General features: G+C 40.6%; 3 protein-coding genes across 9 annotated transcripts in view; 2 read left to right on the plus strand and 1 right to left on the minus strand.

Moving 5' to 3' along the window:
- Window positions 1–5,486, plus strand: part of sergef (secretion regulating guanine nucleotide exchange factor) — a 14,116-nt gene extending 8,630 nt beyond the window's left edge. For 4 of the 5 annotated variants that reach the window (XM_020585310.1, XM_020585325.1, XM_020585293.1 and 1 more), the window contains 2 exons: window positions 4,491–4,617; window positions 5,386–5,486. In XM_020585310.1, the coding sequence (XP_020440966.1) occupies window positions 4,491–4,617; window positions 5,386–5,473 (215 nt within the window). In that variant the 3' untranslated portion in view covers window positions 5,474–5,486. The remainder of the gene's footprint in view (window positions 1–4,490; window positions 4,618–5,385) is intronic. The other variant, XM_020585330.1, reaches the window with a different exon arrangement.
- Window positions 7–12,315, minus strand: kcnc1b (potassium voltage-gated channel, Shaw-related subfamily, member 1b). Of its 3 annotated transcripts, none has more exons than XM_020625572.1 (4): window positions 10,573–12,314; window positions 6,405–7,320; window positions 5,426–5,599; window positions 7–1,732 (listed from the first exon to the last, which is right to left on the minus strand). In XM_020625572.1, exons 1-4 carry the CDS (start codon window positions 11,134–11,136, stop codon window positions 1,623–1,625), a joined length of 1,764 nt encoding a protein of 587 aa, XP_020481228.1. In that variant the 5' UTR covers window positions 11,137–12,314; the 3' UTR covers window positions 7–1,622. The 3 variants fall into 3 exon arrangements, with proteins under 3 accessions (XP_020481228.1, XP_020481221.1, XP_020481236.1); XM_020625565.1 differs by lacking the exon at window positions 7–1,732 and adding an exon at window positions 3,086–4,388 and having other exon boundaries at window positions 10,573–12,310; XM_020625580.1 differs by lacking the exons at window positions 7–1,732; window positions 5,426–5,599 and adding an exon at window positions 3,086–4,413 and having other exon boundaries at window positions 6,427–7,320; window positions 10,573–12,315.
- A 395-nt stretch (window positions 12,316–12,710) lies between these two features.
- Window positions 12,711–20,226, plus strand: LOC109951080 (CD81 antigen-like). The gene is made up of 8 exons (XM_020585367.1): window positions 12,711–12,855; window positions 14,447–14,561; window positions 17,928–18,025; window positions 18,195–18,269; window positions 18,399–18,512; window positions 18,671–18,772; window positions 19,378–19,461; window positions 19,623–20,226. Exons 1-8 carry the CDS (start codon window positions 12,790–12,792, stop codon window positions 19,686–19,688), a joined length of 720 nt encoding a protein of 239 aa, XP_020441023.1. The 5' UTR covers window positions 12,711–12,789; the 3' UTR covers window positions 19,689–20,226.

Consider the following 20,226-nt stretch of genomic DNA (forward strand, 5'->3'; position numbering starts at 1 on the left):
CTTTTGGCAGATCCAGATCTGCTACACCTGCACACAGATCTCAGTAAGTTGTTGGCAGTGTTTGCATATGTTTGGTAAAAAGTTGGTCCCTTTTCCACACAAACAATGAATCTGTATTTACTGTAGTATCAAATGAGTGTTTTTTTTTAATTAGATATGCTCATCGTTTGGCTTTAGCAGCTGATCTGCACTGGGGTCGTTATTGCTTCTGTCTGCTTTTTGAGCACTGAAACTGGTGCTTGTTTTGGTAACGCTTTATTTTGCAGGTCTGTAAATTCCACTTTATTTATGAATAACTTCCTAATAAATTTCCCGGAATGAGAGACATAATTTTGGTACTAACTATAGGTGAAATTAGAGAGTGATCAGATGATACGCTTCCATTTCTAAATGCTAAACTAGCAGAAACCTGAGGCTTTTATTCAGAGAACAGAAAGTGAACTACACATGCAAAATGTTCAGAATAAATGAAGAATACATTTCAAACATTTCATAAATAAACTGTAAATACTAGGTTTACATTGAGTGATTTCTTTCATGGAAATTCATCTGGAAGCCAATAATAAACACAACTCAGTGCACTAACTAAGAAAAAAAATGTGTTTTAGAACTATGTCCCTATTTTTCTGTAATTAATAGCAAACTACATAGTTCTTTCCAGGAAACTTTAAAGTAATTATTAGGAAATAGCAGACCTGTAAAATAAAGTGTTACCCTTGTTTCTAATGGCTGGTGATTGACGGTCAATTTGAAATAAAAAGTAAATTAGTTTAACATGTTTATTAAGCTATACTTCTGACTGGTAAGAAGAATTCGCATAACAGAGGCACTTGTATGATGTGTATAATGTTTCGGCATTAGTTAAAAATACATGCTTAATAATCAGAAAAAGAATATCCAGTTCTACATGATTGTCAATTAAAATGTACTATAAAATAACTACAAGTTAATGTATTTAATATTTAAGCGGTATTTGTTAACCAAAGTACAGTCACATATAAAGATATATTAACATTCAGTTAACGGTGGATAACCAACTAAGTCTTTTACCGATTTCTAACAGTTCACTTTACTGTTTTAATACCTTGTTAATACAAGGTATGAGTGGTGTTTTTTTGAAAGTATGCCCTTCTTTCACTTTTGTGGATGTTATCTCACTACGCCCCAAAACATATCAAAAGAATGTTGAACGTTCACTGGTGCCAAAACAGTGCACAAGTCAACAAAAATGTGACCATGACAGTGCAAAGTTCACGACTTTTTTCCAACTGTTTAGTCTGGCTGACATGACAAGTGACAGTTTTTTTTTTTTTTTTTTTTTGCTGAGGGGGTGATTAAAATTGGAGCGTCATTTTTTCTTCTTCAACAGAATAAGCACACAAATATTTGATGACCACTCAGAAGCATTGGTACACGCAACTTCAGCACACAAAAAAGCTTATTTACAGCACTGGCACACACAGAAAAGAGGCACACAGATTACAACACAGATACTGAGCTACATAAGGCTTGACAACAAAACTTATTCAGGGCTACATCTATGCTGAGTTTGTGATGTACAGGTTGTCACTGTCACACCCACTTAAAAATACTAAGTAACACACAACAATGTTACAGCGCTATCAGGTGGGTGATGGGCCATTATGGGTCACACACATAGTGGTTGGTACACCATGGTTCATAACACAAACTGACTCTGTTGGCTGTCTGCTCCGGTGTTGTCGCTGGGTCTCTATAAACATATAAAAAACAATAACAAAAATAAATTATTACACAAATTATGTATACTGATGGAAATGATGGTGATAATGAATGTCCCCGAGGTGTGGGGAGGGGTGAGAAATGGCACTAGCTTGGAGATTAAAGAAAATGTGCTCCGTTAGTTCCTCATGGTAAACGACAGGTTTACCATGTAGTTCCCATGCTTAGCCAAGGCATCGGACAACGATGGACCGTCTGTGTACAGATGTCAGAGTCAGAGTCGGTTAATAAACATGCCTAATCATGCTGCGTTTTATGGGTTGATGTACAGTAGTTCAGTCATTGTCATGCGTTTGTATACTTTGCGTCATGCTCTCACAGTCACCTCGTTTTTGTGCTCTCTTTGACCCGTACACGGGGAGACGGAGGGTCAAACAGCACTTTGAAAGCACTAGCCGAAAACCAGAAGGAAAGGAAAGATGTATGTATGCATGTGTTGTTGAATAAAAACGGAGTCTAAATGCTTGTTGTGTACAAAATTTATTTCATGCAAGGACTTATATTTACATATTTTATTTGAATACTTTTCTGTTGCATAAATGTAAAATACATGCATTTACCTTTCCCCAAGTAGACCCACATCCCAAAATGTGTTGTACTGAATTTTTTTTTCCCACTGGAATTGGATGAGCATAGAATTCACCTGCATCTCTTCACATCAAATCTTCACAAGGTTTTCATTTTTATTTTTATTTTTTAATAAATATATAATGTCCATTAATTACCACAAGAGACACGACTCAAAATGTAAATTCAGAATAAAAAACAAAACTTAAATGAGTTGCTATACTTATATCTTCTAGAAATTAACATTATCTGATTGGTCAACATAAAATCTGTTAAAGTGCCCTGAAAAATTGTGCATAATTATAGGGCAGTATCAATACATGTAACAGTAACAGTATTGATATTTTAAATCAATAGACATACATGCTGCAGGAGTCATCATGACAACCCTGGCTAAAGGTAACTATATATTTTGGCTCTGTTGTCCAGTCCCCTTTAGTAATATTTTGTGCTTTATCATAGAAAATTTTTCTTGAGTTGGAGACTATCAAGTCAGTATTTTCAGGCATTTTTTGCTTAGAGTTGTGTATATATGACTAAAGAGTTAATCCTTGTATGGACTAGATGGTGTAACAATAATAACCAAGAGGGCATTTTTACTGTGATTAACGGTAACAGGGTGGCGCAAAAGGTACAAAGGGCACCTTTTAAAATAAAGCTTTCATTACACTGTTATGAGCATGGTATAAAGTGTATTGATGCTACACTGGGAGCAGTTATGTAATATGTTGTCAATTTATTACTCACGTTTACTTTGCCTCGCCAGGTTTGAAGGCACCGTTGTTTATAATTCATGAGTCTTGCCTTAATTTAGGCATCACGGCATTAACTGAAGTTGCTGCAGACTACCAATACTGTTTAAAAACTACCAGGAAATAAATAAGTATAAAAACTATTTATGCTCATAACAGCATTAGTTGGCTTTATGACAGATTGTTCAAGTTAAATTACACTATTTTAGTCAGAGGCCCCAGTCAAATAAATACAAGAAAATAAATATGAATTTGGGGAAAGGCAAAGAATGGCAGCTACATAAAAACCTCTGCTATGACTGAGTCTCTTGTAAAGCTGTTTCAAAATGCATAAAAATGACAACGCTTTAGAAGCTTTTGAAAGAAAAACTTATTTTTTTCTGAACAGGTACTGAGATACAGTTACTGTAACTTCTCGTTGAACAGAATTTCTCATGCAGTTCATGCAAATGATCAAACAGCTTCTAGATCTGTTGACATTAGATGTATTCATCACTAGTATCATAGTAATTGTCATCATCTCCATATTGCATTGGATATCATGAACATCGTGTTCAAATTTTTTTTTAGCGGCCACTCAACATTAAGTCTTGTGTTGCACTTTCAGAAAGATAACGTCTCTACTTTGCAACGTACAAAGCACTTAAGAGGAGATTCCTTAACAGCTGGCAATGATACCTTTGGGATATGTTTAAAAGCCATGTATTGTTAATGTCCAGCATATTATTAGCAGGGGGTTACATCTTATGAAAATTTCTTTCACAAAATTGCAAAAAGCAGATGAGATAAAAGTTACTGGCAGAAGAGTATGCGAGATCAAAAGCAACAGAGCAACAGGCAATGATGTAAACACAGGGAGAAAGTGAGGTTTAGCCTGCGGTAGAAGTAGAACAGTGCTTTGTCTGCAACTGAGGTGACCCATGCAAAGTGGCATGTGCCAATGTTTTCTAGTCTAGGATATGATGACACACCCAAGGAGAACACTTGGGAAGCTTGAGTATTAGCACAGGTAAGATACAGTTTTCCAGAAAAATAAAGCAATAACAAATGAAAAGGAAAGAAAGAAAAGGCAGGAGCGAAGGCAAGTGTAAAAGCAAAATCTGACAGGAAAGATAAGAAGGAGTGTGGACTGGCCTTCCAATGGCATTGTGTCTGCTACTCAACCATGCTACATAATGGATGGGATGGGAGAATGTGAGTGCTGCATTAGACAGGGTGGGCTGCAGGGCAGGGCGGACACTGAGGACACTCCAGAAGCATCCCCGCTCATGCCAGACATGCTGTTAAGGCTCCAAGGCTTTTCATAACCTTCAGTTGAAAAACAGAGAACGTTCTGAGTACACTGCAGCACTGAATCATGTGTTCCTCACTAATACTACACCTGTTGCTTTCTTGTTTTTGTCTCCAAAGAAACAGGTCAACACAGACTTGGGACAGATTATTACTCTCCATGCATTGGGAGCATCAGGAGTACAACAGCATGCACCGGGTGGTACTGGAATGGTTTGGAGTATAACACTATAAAAGACTTGAAAAGGTAGGCACCTCAGGTAGGGAATGTTTTCTCAGCTACAGGTAGAATTTCATAGTTTATGGCATTTACTGCTGATGTGCTGGCCACACACACAGCTGGAGGCTAACAGGACTTAGAAATGTTTTAGACATTAGTAGTAAAGGAATACAATAAACAATATGGGCTTAACCCTGCTATTAAAATGCAAAAATATGTAAACTACAAATTGGCTCTTAATAATATTTGACATTAGCCTTCCTCCATTTGTGTTGTTCTCCTTCACCATACTGATAGCACCCATCAGCAAGACACTTCATGCACCATTATGGTCAAGAGCAATGTACTCATAAGTCAGAATCCTGCATGGTATTTATCTTTAAAACACATATACATACATGGTACACGCTATGGTACAGACACAGCACATAAATACCTCTTTAGGCATGTAAGACAACACATTCTAGATCTTAAAAATTCAAAAATAGCTTTCTTACTGGTAAATAAATACTACATTATGTATGGTATCAAAAAATATATTATGTAGATGTAGACCATTATTGACATTTGTGGTGATTGTGCTTGGCATTAACAAATGTTATTGTGACTTGGAATATATACACCTCCGAAAGGGATGACTGAGGAGAAGCAGCTGCAGTGAAAGTGTGTGAAAGTGGTAGTATGAGGTTTGTAGTTGTGTGTGTTTGTGTGTGTGTGTGGGCCTGTATAAAACTGAGGTGTAACACTCAGTAAAGACAGTAAAAGGAGCCCTGACCTGTCTACGGTCTATGTCAGTGTCTTACAGGGGCCTGTGATTGGCTGTTACTGTACATACCCCTCCTTACTCTGCCCCCTGTGTGGTTGGGGCATTCAGCAGTGGTGACCAGGAAGCAGGGCCGCTCTCTCTCGCTGGGGCTGAAGATTTCCTCCGGAGATATGGCCTGGTCTATATGAGGGCAATCTTCATTGGCCAGAGCTGCGTTAGCTGCCTCACCGTTAAGCTTGGAATCTTATTTAAAAGTAATAAAGAAAAAGAAAAGAAAGAAAAAAAACACAAAAATCTGGTTTCATATACCGGTTTTTCAGAATTCAAGTGCTAATATCTTAATAAATCCTCCATTTTCATGCTCTACAACCTCAATGCACATAGGGATTAACTCGTACAATATTACAATATGTATAGCTGCTATCTAATGTTTGCTTTAAACTGTCCCTTTGCAATCTGTTGTTGTTCAATATATTTCACAGCACAAGGCATATCAAAAATCAATATACCTTTGCACTAATGCTACCAAAGCAATCCAAGTGGAAAACAAGTGCTTCTTGCATCTGGGTACATGTTCTTAACATTTCAAATACATGAGCACTAATAGACTCTCAGTTAGTCTTAAGAGAGGAGGAGTGAATCACTGCATTAAGAAGAGCAAAATCAATAGCAAGATTACTCACAGTCTGCCTCAAACTCTCTAGTCTTTGATCCAGAGTCACACATCACATCTTTTACTGATTATTATCTGTGTGAAACTCATTTGTTTAATCTTGTGCCTGAATCATCAGCTTATTGGGAACAAAGAAACAACAGAACAGCTGAGCGGTGATATACAGTAGCTGCTTCAGGAGGACAGAGAAATGATGAGGTGACAATATATCTGAATTGACGTTGTAGTCGGATCATTAAACCTCGAGTCCGAGTTGAGTCTTGAGAGCCCTGTGTTTGAGTCCAAGTAAAGTCCAAGTCGCCAAAGAATATTGTGAGTCAAGCCAAGTCCTGCACTGTAACACTGATCTGAATATATATTAGCCTTGTTTCTTACCTTGAAACTTTATCTCGAAAACGTCATCATGGGCGATGGGGCTCTGGTGTTGGGAGCTGATGCTTGACTTACAGAAGTTTGGAGAACCTGGTTGGGGTGCCCGAGGGATATGCCTGTTTTTTTTCTTTGGTAGTTTCTGTTTTGCCATGGCCAGCGAGTAATACATTCCAAAGTTGTTGACAATCACAGGGACAGGCATGGCAATGGTCAGCACACCTGCCAGGGCACACAAAGCTCCGACCAGCATCCCGGACATCGTCTTAGGGTACATGTCTCCATAGCCGAGGGTTGTCATGGTCACCACTGCCCACCAAAATCCAATTGGGATATTCTTGAAGTGCGTGTGGTCGCTGGCTCGAGGGTCATTAGGGTTGGCTCCGATCCGTTCAGCGTAGTAGATCATAGTAGCAAAGATGAGGACACCGAGAGCGAGGAAGATGATGAGGAGCAGGAACTCATTGGTACTGGCCCTCAATGTGTGGCCCAGCACCCTCAGCCCCACAAAGTGACGTGTCAGCTTGAAAATACGTAGGATCCGCACAAAACGAACCACTCTCAGGAAACCCAGCACGTCCTTAGCTGCCTTGGAGGAGAGTCCACTGAGGCCAACCTCCAAGTAGAAAGGCAGGATGGCCACAAAGTCAATGATGTTGAGGGCATTTCGAATGAAGTCAAATTTATTCGGGCAGAAAGTTATTCGCATTAGGAATTCAAAAGTGAACCACACCACACAAACGCCTTCAATGTAGGTGAGGTAGGCCGCAGTCTCAGTCTCCTGGTAGGTGTGCTCCACTGTGACATTGTCCACCAGTTCATGGTCAGTGCGGTTGATGATGGGGTTGAAGGCCTCGTGGGTCTCCAGACAGAAGGTGGTGATGGACACCAGAATAAAGAACAGCGAGGCCAGAGCCACCCACTGAGCAGAAAAGACAAACAGGGTACAGAAAGAGAATTAGAGAAGAGAGAGGAAGAGAGGGCAGAAGGACAGAGAGGAGAAAGGGCACAGTAATATGTGCCGTGTACTGTACCAGTAGCCATTCTTAGCAAAACCTAATACAATTCCAAAATGGATGTAATCTGAGACAGTGGCATCCGGTTTAATAGTGACAGTGACACTGACGCACTCTCTCAACCACCCCTCCATGTGTCTTGATTCACAAGTCACTGAAAAAGGGACAATCGATACAAGCTTTCCGTTGTTTCTTCCCTTCCGTCTGCTTTATCTCAAGGTCACAGCATTTTGAAGGGTATGCCACATGCAGAATTACAAAGAGCCAGCAGTAGCAGTAGCAGCAGCAGCAGCCAGCACATTAGTGTCAAGCCCCATGACTAAATTTAGCTGGGGCTCTTCCCTTCAGCATCATCACAACAGTACAGTAGTTCTTCCCTGAGCAAGGTCATACTGTCCAGATGATCAATTCTTGAGAATTTTAATGGGCTGAGGGGCTTGGTGAGCTGAGGACAGACTTTTATGAAAACCTATGTAAAGTAACCTAAAGAGTACTTAGCTTAGCCTTACATTACATATTGATTTAATGATCACACTTAGGTTCTGATGTTTCTGATGCATATTACATGGCTGTAACAGATACAGCTGGGTATATATTACAATCATGTCCTCATATTATCCTCCTTTGATCATACTGTACTAGTTTACATGTGTATTACTGGAATTTGAATGGATACAAAAAGCTATCTACAATGGAGGTCTGAGGTCAATAGGTCAAAGGTGATGGACAGCGAGGTGACAGAGTAGATTTCCTATGAATGAAAAATAGAAGTTAGTTCATGCATGAAGATATCTTTATGAGAGACTGTAGTGCTTCTTAACCTCGTGCACATTGTTAAGTAGATGGGAGGAGTAATGAATGGCAGCAAGGAGCATGTCTGGACATGAGGAAGTCTTATATTCCACTGAGCAAAGGGAACCTTGTTGTGTCCACTTGTGTGTTAGTAAGGCTGGAAAACAGGCCCCTCATCATAACACCTCATCACTGGCAAATCATTGCACTGTGCTGAGGAAATCATAGCTGCTTATGAACATCTGCTTCCCTTCCATGTTAGTATGATGGTCCAGTGACTGCAGCACACTGACTCCTGTTCTGTCCTCTTTGCTCAGTGGGACAACATCACTGTTTATCTGAAGCTTAAGGGTCAGACATCAAATTTAAGAGCAAAAATCAAGATTTACTTCAGCTTAAATGCTATAATGTTGCACGTGAATGTGTGAATGGTTTGGTGGGTTTTTAAATTTAGTACAAAATGTTAATCTTTTAAACGCACAAGTAGCGTGTGGATGAAAGAAGTGCTTGACATTTTAATGCAATCAAGTACAAGCCTACTTTAAAACTGTAGCTTTGTCAAGTTAATTATCTTCAGCTTGTGTTGATACAGTGGAAGAGAAATGTGTCAGTTTGTCAGGCATTAGTATGTGGTGTTGTTTTATCAGATTGCGTAATGTTGTTTTTTCCACCCCCTCCACAGTATGTGCTGTGCAAAATAACAAGTACACCCTAGACTATAATACAACAAAAATAACCACACTGCAAATTATGATCTCAAGAAATAACAATGAGGGGAATCAACATTAAATCCTCCTTCATGGATCTGTCACTGATTCATCGTCATTTTGTTTGTGTTGATGTGATTAATTACTATTTGGATTTATTCCACACATATTTTGGAATATCTGTTTTCTTGGTCTTCTGTGATTATAAACAAAATCTCTTGGGTTTTCGTTGGTTAATTAGACAGAAAAAAGGTATTTTAACATGTTGTGGCATTTTTCTTTTCTTTTTTTTTTCTTTGATGTTTTATGGTCCAAATTATTATTCTGTTAACCCAGGGAACAATCACATAAAATGATCCTTAGCTACAGCCATCTGGCAGGTTTTCCTGTTATTTTGTCCAGCTCTTCTGCATCAATTAGCAAGAGAGATAAAAAAAAATCAATATCACTGCGACTGCCAATGTTATAAAACCTCATTCTTATAATGTCAGCTGCTGATGCCTGCTGACACATTGGCTCATTCAGCCCTCTGAACATCCCACTCTTCAAACTGTTCAACAAACGCTCCATCTTATCAGACCGCCTCTTAAATTATGTCTTTGTGACAGTTAGGCACAGTGTGGCCTGAAGGGAAGGTGATAGGCAAAGATCGTTTGCTCCTTATTGGTTAATTCTCACTGTTGCTGGCAAACCACATGCCTACAGTGATATGCAGTGACAAGGGTCCGCTGATGGATCCACTGTGAATAGAGTCTGTAATTAACTCTGAGGCTCAGTTCTAATTAATCTTCTTGCCAGTCTTAGTGAAGCTCTGTCAGTCCTTGCTCTACTTTTGTCTTGCTCGCTGTTAAATGTAGGACACTTCTGTGAAGATTCTACTTTGGGAAATTTCTCTGCATGCAAAAGGTGAAATCTGAAAGAAGTGTATGTGTGTGAGCTGGTTAAACCAGTTTCTCTAGTGCTTGCTGTAAGAGTGAGAATGTGGATAGGGCCTAATAGCTAATTACACAATCGAGCTGCTGCAGCTGTTAAAGCAGCATGCAGCACAGCAGACTGTGTAGGGGGCACAGGTCAAAATAAAAAATAACAAAGTGTAAAGTCATTTTCAACAGCGAGAGGCATTGCGCCCAGTTGGAAAAGCGGCTGTGATAAAGATCAAAACTGTCACCTGTTACAGCAACAGATTTTATGTCTGGAGGTCTGCCACTAAAATCCTGCTGGTGCCAAAGATCAGATTTCCTGTGTAGCTGACCTACTTTACTAAAGAGCCAGCCTGCCCAGGCATCCTTGTGTCCTGGAAATATCAATCCAAATACCTGCAAGAGACTGAATGGTTTTTTTTTTCTTCTGTGAGATAGAGGGAGGTGGCAGCACTGATTTGCATGTAAATGACTTTGACAGATGAGGTTTTTGGTTTATTTTTCCTCCCTCCTCCTCTGTACAGTTACACCACTGCTGTGGAGACACATGGGAGAGCGATTTCAAGGTCATCAAAAGCCTCCCCAAAGCCTCACAGAGCTGCAGTGACTGCTTCAAACCCATGAAACATTTTAGAATATTACTTTAGCTCAGAATGTGCCTATGTACCCAAATCTGAAGTGAAATAAGAAGAACAATTCAACAGCTTAGTACAAGTAAATATCATATCAGTCAGCTCACCCTTGCATATTTAGAGGAGTAAGGGTCCTCAAACAGAGCCCAAACATGTTTCTGCCACCGGCTCCACAGGCTCCCACTCCTGGCATCAGGAGAGTCTCCCTGCGCCAGCCCCCTTGTCATTTCATCAACATCATCCTCAGCATGCTCCGGCTCTGGATCCGGATCATCGCTCACCAGGTCTAACAAGCCCCCCCCGCCGAAACTATCAAGGGCCTCCTCTGCCTCCCGGTGCTGGCGATAGGTCATCCAGCAGCATGGCTCCACATCTGTCTCATCAATGCCCCAGAAGGCCAGTTCCTCCTCATAGAGGGGGCCGCAGACATCAGCGGGGCAGTGCAGTTTACCTGTCCTGTAATAGTTAAGGATATGTGCAAAGACGCCAGGGTGGCGGTCGAAAAAGAATTCCTCGATCTTGGCATCATAGTCAAAATGGTTGGGTGCATCAGGCTCGGCTAGCCAGGACAAGCGAGTGCCAGGTAGAGTGCGCAGGGTGCTGCGGTATGTCTGATGTCTGATCCCTCCCACGTTTATCACAATGCGATCCTTGTCGTCGCTCAGGCCCATTGCGTCCCTTAGACATTTCTCCAGTAAGTTCCCTTCATCGCAAAGACAGGTCTAGGCGCACTGTGCAACCATGCACAGCAATGATTAGACTGAGGAAAACAATTACATAAGGGAAGGAGCGCGCAAAGCAACCTGCCGTTTCCAACTATGGCAGAAACCAGGACCGCTTGGCTATATTCCCTTTCAGACCTGTATTTTTACACGCACCTACCGTGCAACATAAAAAAACATAAAAGCTTAGAGGTGCCAGACCCACTGGAGGGCACAAAACCGAAATCCAAAATGATTGCAGCCAATGGCATCACATTAAGAATGGACGTCACATCGTCGGTAAATCCAGAGTGTCGAGATAAAAGGGCAAACGCTGGCAAATAGATAAACAGAATAAATCCAGCTCATTGGACTCCACGGGTTGCGGTAGGCTAATTGACCAGGTTGTGACTATCACAGCAAGGCGATTGTGGTGGTGCTGAGGGGACAGCGCCTGTCCGGCAGCTCCTGATGGAGACTCGGCGCTGCCTCAGTCCCTCCTCTGTTGCTGCCTACAGATTCAACTCCTTCACACCAACGCTCAGCCCGCTGCCTCTCTATGTTTAATGACACTCCGCCACTGTACAGCAGATCTTTGTCTCGGCACAGAGATGCTTTCCTGCTCGGAGGCTTCCGCTTTCATTCATGCATTGCTGAGAGGGAGATATCCTCGGTCCGAGCGAGTGTTGTTCTCTGCTGCGTGATTAAATAAAGAAACCCAGAGATGAGGGGGCGACAAGCCTCCTAATAACGCCCAAAGCGGCTGTTACCGTCCAGCTCTCCTGTCAAATAAAATGGAGCATGCCCAGTAGAGGATCATTTGTCAGATTCTCCGATATTAAGGATGTTGAAACTGTCATCACTGCCGAATGTTTCTTCTTCAACTTATTTAACGTCGTGGCTCGGAGGATTACCGTCGGTCACGACTGCAACTCATCATCTTTACGCACGGCTGCTTGGCGAAGGTGTGACCCAGGAGCCAACGCGCAGATCTGCCCATAATATCAAATAGCCCGATCATATAGCTCTACGGGAGTAACAATCCAGACTTTAATCACATTGCTGGCAGTTTACGTATGTTTCACTGCACTGACAGTGGGGAGATTTCGAAAAACAAAGGTTGAGAGAATTACATTTTTGCGCAGCTCAACACCCTGCACTTGATCTGTATGAATATCCATCAGCCCCCCTCCTGTGTTTAATGTGCCAGTAAAGGGCGCCAGTGCTCAATGCAAAAATGATTACAGCACTTTTACTTTGCAAGATTGTTAATTATCACAAAAACTGGATTAAAAATATGGCAACTATTTTATAACGTGAAGGACAATTGTAGTTACGGTAGATACGGATGCAGGATAATATAGCATTTAACCTATTAACAATGACAGTTTTATCATTTAGCTATATTATTCTAATGAAACAGGTTATTGGGCTTACTGAATGGGAAAAGTTCAAATAATAGCCTCCTGCGCCTCCCTCAGCCTCCTCCTGTCCACTCGGTGGGCAGTTCTCCTTCTCGGGTTTCACTCTCAATAAAAAAGGAACATACGTGCGCGTATTCCGGACAGTGGACTCCCTTCATAAAGTGTTTAGGCAAAAGGACGAGGTGACAAAACTATCAACATGGCTGTGACGGGCTGCACGAAATGCATTAAATTTATGTTATTCTTCTTTAATTTTATTTTCTGGGTGAGTTGAATACATTTTTTTTCCTTTTGACTTTTGCGCGTTTGTGTGAGTAACGTAGCCTTTTTCCAACTTTCCTAAAACTTTCTCTATTTATTGTTTTGTTTGTTTGTTTGTTTGTTTATTTGATGACACGGTCCAACAGCTGCACATGTAGCCTACACATCTGTGTAGCTCAGGGCTTAACATTTATAAATGATAATCATGGAGGAGATGCACAGTTTCCCGCCCTGATATATTAATTACGCTGCTCTGAGAGTTTGGCATCAGTAGAGGTGGCGCATCACACAAAACCTTGGACAGACCGCGTTAAAGTTGCTGTTACCCTTCATCAACAGTTATTTTCTGCATGGCCTGGCAGCAGCACAAGGTGACTGGAAGAGAAGAAAGAGGGGAGCAGTCTTGGCTCGGTGGGCTTCAGTCTCCTTAGCCTTCTCACCAAGATAATAATGCTTTTTTTTTTAGAAATCTTAGCATGGATCATATCAACTCGGCTTCAGACCCATTATTTCAGAGAACTAACTGGTGGCATTATTTACAAACTACAGGCAGGAAAGTCTTATTTCTGGAGCTGTTTTGGAGTTAAAACTGAACCAAATATACCTCAGTACTGGGTGATTTCTCACTCTCCTCCAATTAAAACCACATTAGGAGAGACACTAAACAGAGCTAGAGTTTCCAGGGGTGGGGAACCAGGTTCCTGCTCACATTTCCTTTGTGCTTTTAAACCTTAAAAGACCTCAGGAGACAGCTCACCCAAAACTGAAAATAACTGTTTATTTATTATACATTTATTGTACATGTACCCGTCAAATCTGTCTCGCCAAATGCAGCACCCTCCCCTTTACTCTTCATTATATAACATCAGACTTTCTACAGATGTGCTGTCCACCTCTGTGTCCCCTAGTGTGGTCATTTGTGAATTTTCCGTTGTGTGTTTTTTAAGATTAGCACAAAGTTAGCACGTGATTGAGCGTTTCCTTATGCGACTCAGAAATCTAAGCTGTCCCTTCCTCATTTAGCTGTTTTTCATATTGGGAACAATAGAGTGCAGCCATGGCTCTAAATGTGCAGATTTCTTAATATAAACACTGGCATAAAGAAAAGAGTGTCCGCATGTGAACAAAACCACACTGGGTGTAACTCAGTTATGCTCCATCAGCTTTTCTATGATAATAATTTCATCAGGATGTTTCTGCTTTATTAGATACAGAAAAGAGGAAAGATTAAGGAGACAAGGTTGAACAACAGAACTGTTGAGTTGAGGTCACTGAGGTGTCAGGATATCCTTTCATCACTTCCCCTTAAAAGACAGCGGACAGCTCGCTGCCTCCTGACACAGCTGGACATGCAGTGAAAAAAAAGGTAGCAAAAAGGTTCAGACATGGATTTGATTTAAAGAAAGTCAGGCTCCGAGATGTCACAGCATTCTCTGTTGTCATCATATAGAAACACCCTGATGAGTCTTAAAATTTTATTTATTTATTATTCGTCCTTCTATCAGACACTTTAAATTGCTCTGACACTCCTCAAGATTTCACCAAAGTAATGAAAAATGAAAAATACAATTTAAACCTTTTTCTCTTTGGCACAGCTGGCCGGAGGTGTGATCTTAGGAGTGGCCCTGTGGCTCCGCCATGACAATCAGACCAGCAGCCTTCTCATACTTCAGTTTGAAGGCCAACAGGCACCGGGCACTTTCTATATCAGTGAGTATACATCTTTAACAGCAGAGCTTCCCAAACACACCAGTCTTTAAATGACATAGAAGGTGATTATAATGTGAAGCTAATGTAAATCTGCATTTTTGAGTTGGTCTTTTAAAATATTGTTCAATTGTGGCTCAGTGAACCAGAGAGAATATTTTTCTCATTACATCACTGGATTTATTTTAGGCTATTATTTCACACTTCAGTGCTGAATGTTCAGTGAGTGTACTGGCCTCAGTTTGTCCTGAAATAGTAATAGAAGTGTGACCTCTAAGAAACAACCATGAAACAGGACCTACAGTACGTAAATCTTAAGCGTGGCACAGCTGGCGTCTACACCTTGGTGTTTTACTCACTTGTCATTCAGAGGCAGATGACTATAGGTGTTGATCTCAAAATCAGATAAATATCCTGTTTATGACTTCAAAAGGTCCCAGCTTCGAGGTTCTTTCATGAGAGCGGCCAGATGCTTCAGACAGATGTTGAAACATATGTGGGCTGTGCAAAACTTAATGGGCTGTGAGCATGGTGCACAAATAAACCTATCATGTGTCTTCTGTCATTTTAAAGTATTTGAAAATCATGAATTTTTAGCAGTTTTGTGTTAATGATGTACATCATGTTCTCTGTATATCTTTGTGAAAGATATAGTTACGGGTTTAACTGGTTGACAGAATCAGCAGTATGCCTCTCAGATTATGCTCACTGCAGGAGCTAAAGTCATAAATTATCATCATGTCTCCTTCAATCCACAGATTGGCCCTAAAACCTTCAATACATGATATGATTTAAACATTTTCAAGGTCCATCATCTCAGTTTGTTGTGGTGATGAACTCTAGTGAGCCCATTAATTTACATGTGGGCTTCCATACTTACCCCTGAGTAAGTATACAGAGTGAAGGCAAACCCGTGCTTTTTATAGAAGGAAAGGCACACTCCTGATTTTAGAGGCAGGGCGGCAACAGAGGCCCACCCAAGCGACATCAAAGGAATGTTGCTTTTTTTCTCTCCTCTCTTGAATGTACGCCCTTGCATAATTCAAATAACCTTGTACATCTGCACATTACCCGTCAAAACAGTTTGGGGTGGATGTTTTTAGCATGCTGGCACAGCAAAGTGGTATTTATGTAAGGCTGAAAATACACATGCTTTTACCTCTAACCAGTGCCTGAAGTCATTATTGGTGGCAGTTGTCAGTAGTTCACTCTGGCTAGCCAGCTCTTTTTCAACAGTAACACAATATACCTACCCACACCTATGGGGCAGCTGTGGCTCATGAGGTGGAGTGGGTTTCCTCCTAATCGTAGGTGTGGTGGCTCAAATACCCAGCTTCACCACGCCACATGTTGAAGTGCAGATCCCTAGTTGGTACCGGTGTGTGAATGGGAAATAGTTTAAAGCACTGTAGAAAAGTGCTGTATAACACCATTTACAATCACTTCCTGAACTCACAAATTGTTGTTTCTTCACTTTGGGCTTTGAACAGATTGAACAACTTAGTGATCCTAGATAGATTTTGTCCTATCCAGTCCTCTCTCCTGACATTAGACAGTCTGATTCAGTTGAAGCAGTTAAATCTAAAATTAAAACTCATCTGTACGCCATACCCTTCAGCTTCATAGTCTTGCTCGCTTCTTATTTTGTTACTTGGACAGAACCAGGCTACCTGTTTCCCGATGTTTACTTCTGCTAAACTAAGCTAAGTGTCTTGCTCCAGCTTCATATTAAATAGCCTAGAGACACAAATGTGGTATCAAACATTTTATCTAACTCTCAACAAGAAAGAGAATATGCATATTTCTCTGAAATGGTAAACTACGGCTTTGAACTGCTATCAATGTTTATAGACTCATTGACATTTCACTTAGTTTGTAAATTGGATTGATTTAATACAGTATTTAAAGATGTCACTTCATTGTTTTTAGTCATATTTTTTCCACTAATGTTTTGGCTCAGGTCATATGCAGCTGGATCTGGACCTTACAAACCGTTGTCTTGTTCTTATTGTGTTGTGATGTCATATTGTGTTGTTGTTATTTGCTGTAGCAGTGATGGCGTGACTCGTAAAACAAATTAAGTTCTCCCAAGGGAGACAATAAAGAGAACCTTGAACATTGCCATGTCTGCTTTGTGGCCCCTTAAACCAGAATATCTTTCTGTTATCAAGCATTGCCATGTCTGCTTTGTGGCCCCTTTTCCACAATATCACAATCTGTTATCAAAATGATACAAGGAAAGGGTTTATAGTATATGCTGCCTTTCAGTGATTAATCTTTATCATCTCATCACTGACATACAGTATGATTGGCTTCATCTAAGTGCATTGCTGTCAAACTCCGACAGTGTGGACATGGACTCACAGCTTCTTTTTGTTGCTGTTAGAGGATGAGAAGACGAGGGAGAGGTCCAAGTGGCCTCCGGATGTTACGCTGGGATACAAGAGATAAATGAACTTCCCTGGTGGTATAAAATTGCTCGTCTCACTTAAAGTCTCAGTAGCCTTCAAACCTCAAAGGGTGTTGTCATAGTAATGGAAGGCAGTGGAAATAATGCCTGCTTTGCTGCATTGCTGGGTTACTGGCCCTGGTAGCCATTTCATACCACAACACAAACATGAAGTGCTGAAAGACAAACACAGAGGGTAGGTAAAGAATGACTGTGTTGAGTTTGAGGAAGGATTGTGTGTGATGTGTGCAGTGTTGGAGGCCTGAACGTGCACGAGTCAGAGTCTACTGTCTGTCCATTTTAGACCACTCTGTCACAGGCTGCATGTGTGTAAAACAGAAAACCATTCATTGCCTCATGACCTTTTTTGCTGAAACAGGACTACTTGCACAGCTGCCTGTTACAACATTTCAATTAGCTGTTAAAAGTCATGGAAACTGTATTTGTCACGACCATGGACAATGACCAAAAATAGATTTTTAATGGTAAATACATTGTTTGAGCTTTCACTGTCAGACTCCTTTATATAGGTGTAATCACACAAAGATGTTTGTTTATATGCAAGTGGGCGTTTGTGTATTCACATGGGTCCTCCTGTTTCCTGGGGAAGGATAACAGTCGAGGTCAGGAGTCACCGTAGAAGTGGTTCAGAGGGGGCTTGAGGGGCATTTCCTGGCCTGGCAGCAAAGCAGAGTTAGCACCGCCCCACCTGCAGGATGTTGATAATGTCATGTCATTCTACAGGGAAGGCAAGAGAAACATTCAGCAAGCCTATTAACAATGTGTGGATCAATGAGTGGGCAGCAGGCGAACACTGTTCTGACACTGCTGCCCCCTAGTGGCTCTGAGAACACAAAGTCAACATGACAACTCTTTAAACTGTTGTGTTTTTGAGTTTTCTGTTGTCTTCGTGCTTACAGGTGTGTACATACTGATAGCTGTCGGGGCTGTGATGATGCTTGTGGGCTTCCTCGGATGTTTTGGTGCCATTCAGGAATCTCAGTGCCTGCTAGGGACGGTGAGCGTCTCTCTTTGACTTTGCAGCTGTGATTTTTTTATCCAGCATGGATTTAAAAAAATTTTTTTTAATTTAATTCGTTTATTTTTAATTTTGATTTATTATTACTAATTTAATCCATTAGAGACTTTGGCACTCAAGACACATTTCCTCATTTCCTTTCTTTTAGTTCTTCTTCTTTTTGGTGATCCTCTTTGCTTGTGAAGTGGCTGCAGCAATTTGGGGTTTCATGAACAGGGACACAGTAAGTAAACACATAAGCACACACAAGCCTATATTTGCTTGATTTTTGCATTGATTTTCCACCTTTCTTCCAGTGAACCTGATCTGTTAGTTGTGTCTCTAAAACAACTTGACTCCCTGCCGTCCACAGATCTCCAAGGAGCTGATAAACTTCTACGACTCAGTGTACATCAAGGCTGTGGATGTCTCAGGGTCTTCCAATAAAGACGCTGCCTTCAAGGTGCTGGAAGTTTTCCACAAAACGGTACGTCGTGATGGAAAGTCTTCACTTCATTAGCATCTGATGTGGTATTAGCCTACACCAGTTGTTTTGTAATGTGGCTGTAGGGGAGAGAAATCTAAGCTAATTATGCATCTATTGAGTGAGCGACCTCTTGTTTCTGCTCTTGGTTTCTTCCTCAGCTCGACTGCTGTGGTAAAGGAGATAACAATCAGCTCTTCATGCAAGCCGCCAACACGTTGTGTCTGAAAAAGACTCCAGTAGATATTCAGAAAACTCCGGTGGTAGGCACACGTTTAATAAAATTCACAATGAGCTTTTGATTAAACTTGTTAATGTTTGGTTGTTATAGCTTGTATATGAATGTTTTATTGGCTTTTGCTGCCATCTAGACTTAACTTGAAATATATTTTGGTGGTTACAGAATAGACAAAAAATAAATTATTTAATAGCATCATTTGACAGAATGGCAAACATAAATTTCAAATTTTATGAAATTGCAACTTACTGTAGTATTAGTCTTTATCATTTTAAGAAGAAGTTTGGATTGATTTATTAAAGCATTTAAACACATGACAAAGCCCAATGTCACAAATCACACATTTGCCTCAAGGGGCTTTACAGTCTGTACAGCCTAGAACACCCTCTCTCCTTAAACCCTCTGATCAGATAAGAAAAAACTCCCCAAAAAACCTTTAATAGAGAGAAACAGTAGTAGAGCTGTAATTCCTTTCAACCTCCACTTAGTATTTACAGCTTTGATAGACAAAATGTCACATAATGAATTATTCAGATGTGTGGTCAGATCCATACAGCGCGAAGGCTAAAAAATTCTGGTTCATCATGTCGGTGCGGTCGCCGTCTTTACCCTGCCTCTGTCTCTTCACAGAGCTGTCATGTTAAACTGACTGAGCTGTTCTCGCAGAAGCTCTATCTGATTGGTCTGGCTGCCTTGGTGGTCGCTGTCATCATGGTGAGTGTCAGATTGAACATGTGGATTGAAATGTGGTGTGACATATTTTGCACAGCTGTGCCGTATAAAAGCTCACAACATGGCCAACATCTTATCAGCTACAAGAATGCGAATACTGGAACGGAGACAGAATGAAAAGTTCTATACCTTTTCCTGTTCAGATCTTTGAGATGATCTTCACCATGGTGCTCTGTTGTGGGATCCGAAACAACCCTGGAGTTTACTAGGAGTCCAGCCAACAGCAGTCCACATCAGCTTGTAATGGAAAAATTTTATTATGTGTTTCTATGCATCAGCTCATTTTCCTTTTGATTATAGTGCTACAAGATGGAGTTCCCTCCTTTCATTGCAGAATCTATAAACTGTGTTATAATATAATTTAAGCAGTTGGGTTTCCGTGGTTGACGCGAGTTAGACTGTGTGTTTTTGAGTCAACGTTGTGTCTCTTTGTGCCTGATGAACGACCTCATGCTGTTTTACCTGTATTAATATGGAAAACAATCCTCTTTATAATGACAAAAACAGCAAGGTTTTCTTATTTAACCAGTTTTAATAGTGATAATAAATTGTGTAATTCCAATGGTTTATTAAGTTTCAGCTGTTTTTCATCATAGGTTTCTTGTTTATAAGTTCTGAGCAGTACAAAAAAGGAATTCTGTCTTCTCATATTATTTGATTTGACTAATTTTTAGAAGCCTGAAGAGGTAAAACTAATGTATTTTGTAAAAGAGAAGCAAAGTGAGGAAAATAAACATATTTTGTGTA

This window comes from Monopterus albus, unplaced genomic scaffold (assembly GCF_001952655.1).
Source record: "Monopterus albus unplaced genomic scaffold, M_albus_1.0 scaffold7.1, whole genome shotgun sequence".
In the NCBI taxonomy this organism is placed as follows: Eukaryota; Metazoa; Chordata; class Actinopteri; order Synbranchiformes; family Synbranchidae; genus Monopterus; species Monopterus albus.

Coding starts and splice junctions, on each gene's coding strand:
- LOC109951080 (XM_020585367.1), top strand. CDS start 12,790: ATGGCTGTGACGGGCTGCACGAAATGCATTAAATTTATGTTATTCTTC. Junction 12,856..14,446: donor TCTTTAATTTTATTTTCTGG/GTGAGTTGAATA, acceptor TCTTTGGCACAG/CTGGCCGGAGGTGTGATCTT. Junction 18,773..19,377: donor ATATTCAGAAAACTCCGGTG/GTAGGCACACGT, acceptor GTCTCTTCACAG/AGCTGTCATGTTAAACTGAC.
- kcnc1b (XM_020625565.1), bottom strand. CDS start 11,136: ATGGGCCTGAGCGACGACAAGGATCGCATTGTGATAAACGTGGGAGGG. Junction 7,321..10,572: donor ACTCCTCTAAATATGCAAGG/GTGAGCTGACTG, acceptor TTTTCTGCTCAG/TGGGTGGCTCTGGCCTCGCT. Junction 4,389..5,425: donor AGGGGGCAGAGTAAGGAGGG/GTATGTACAGTA, acceptor TTTCAACTGAAG/GTTATGAAAAGCCTTGGAGC.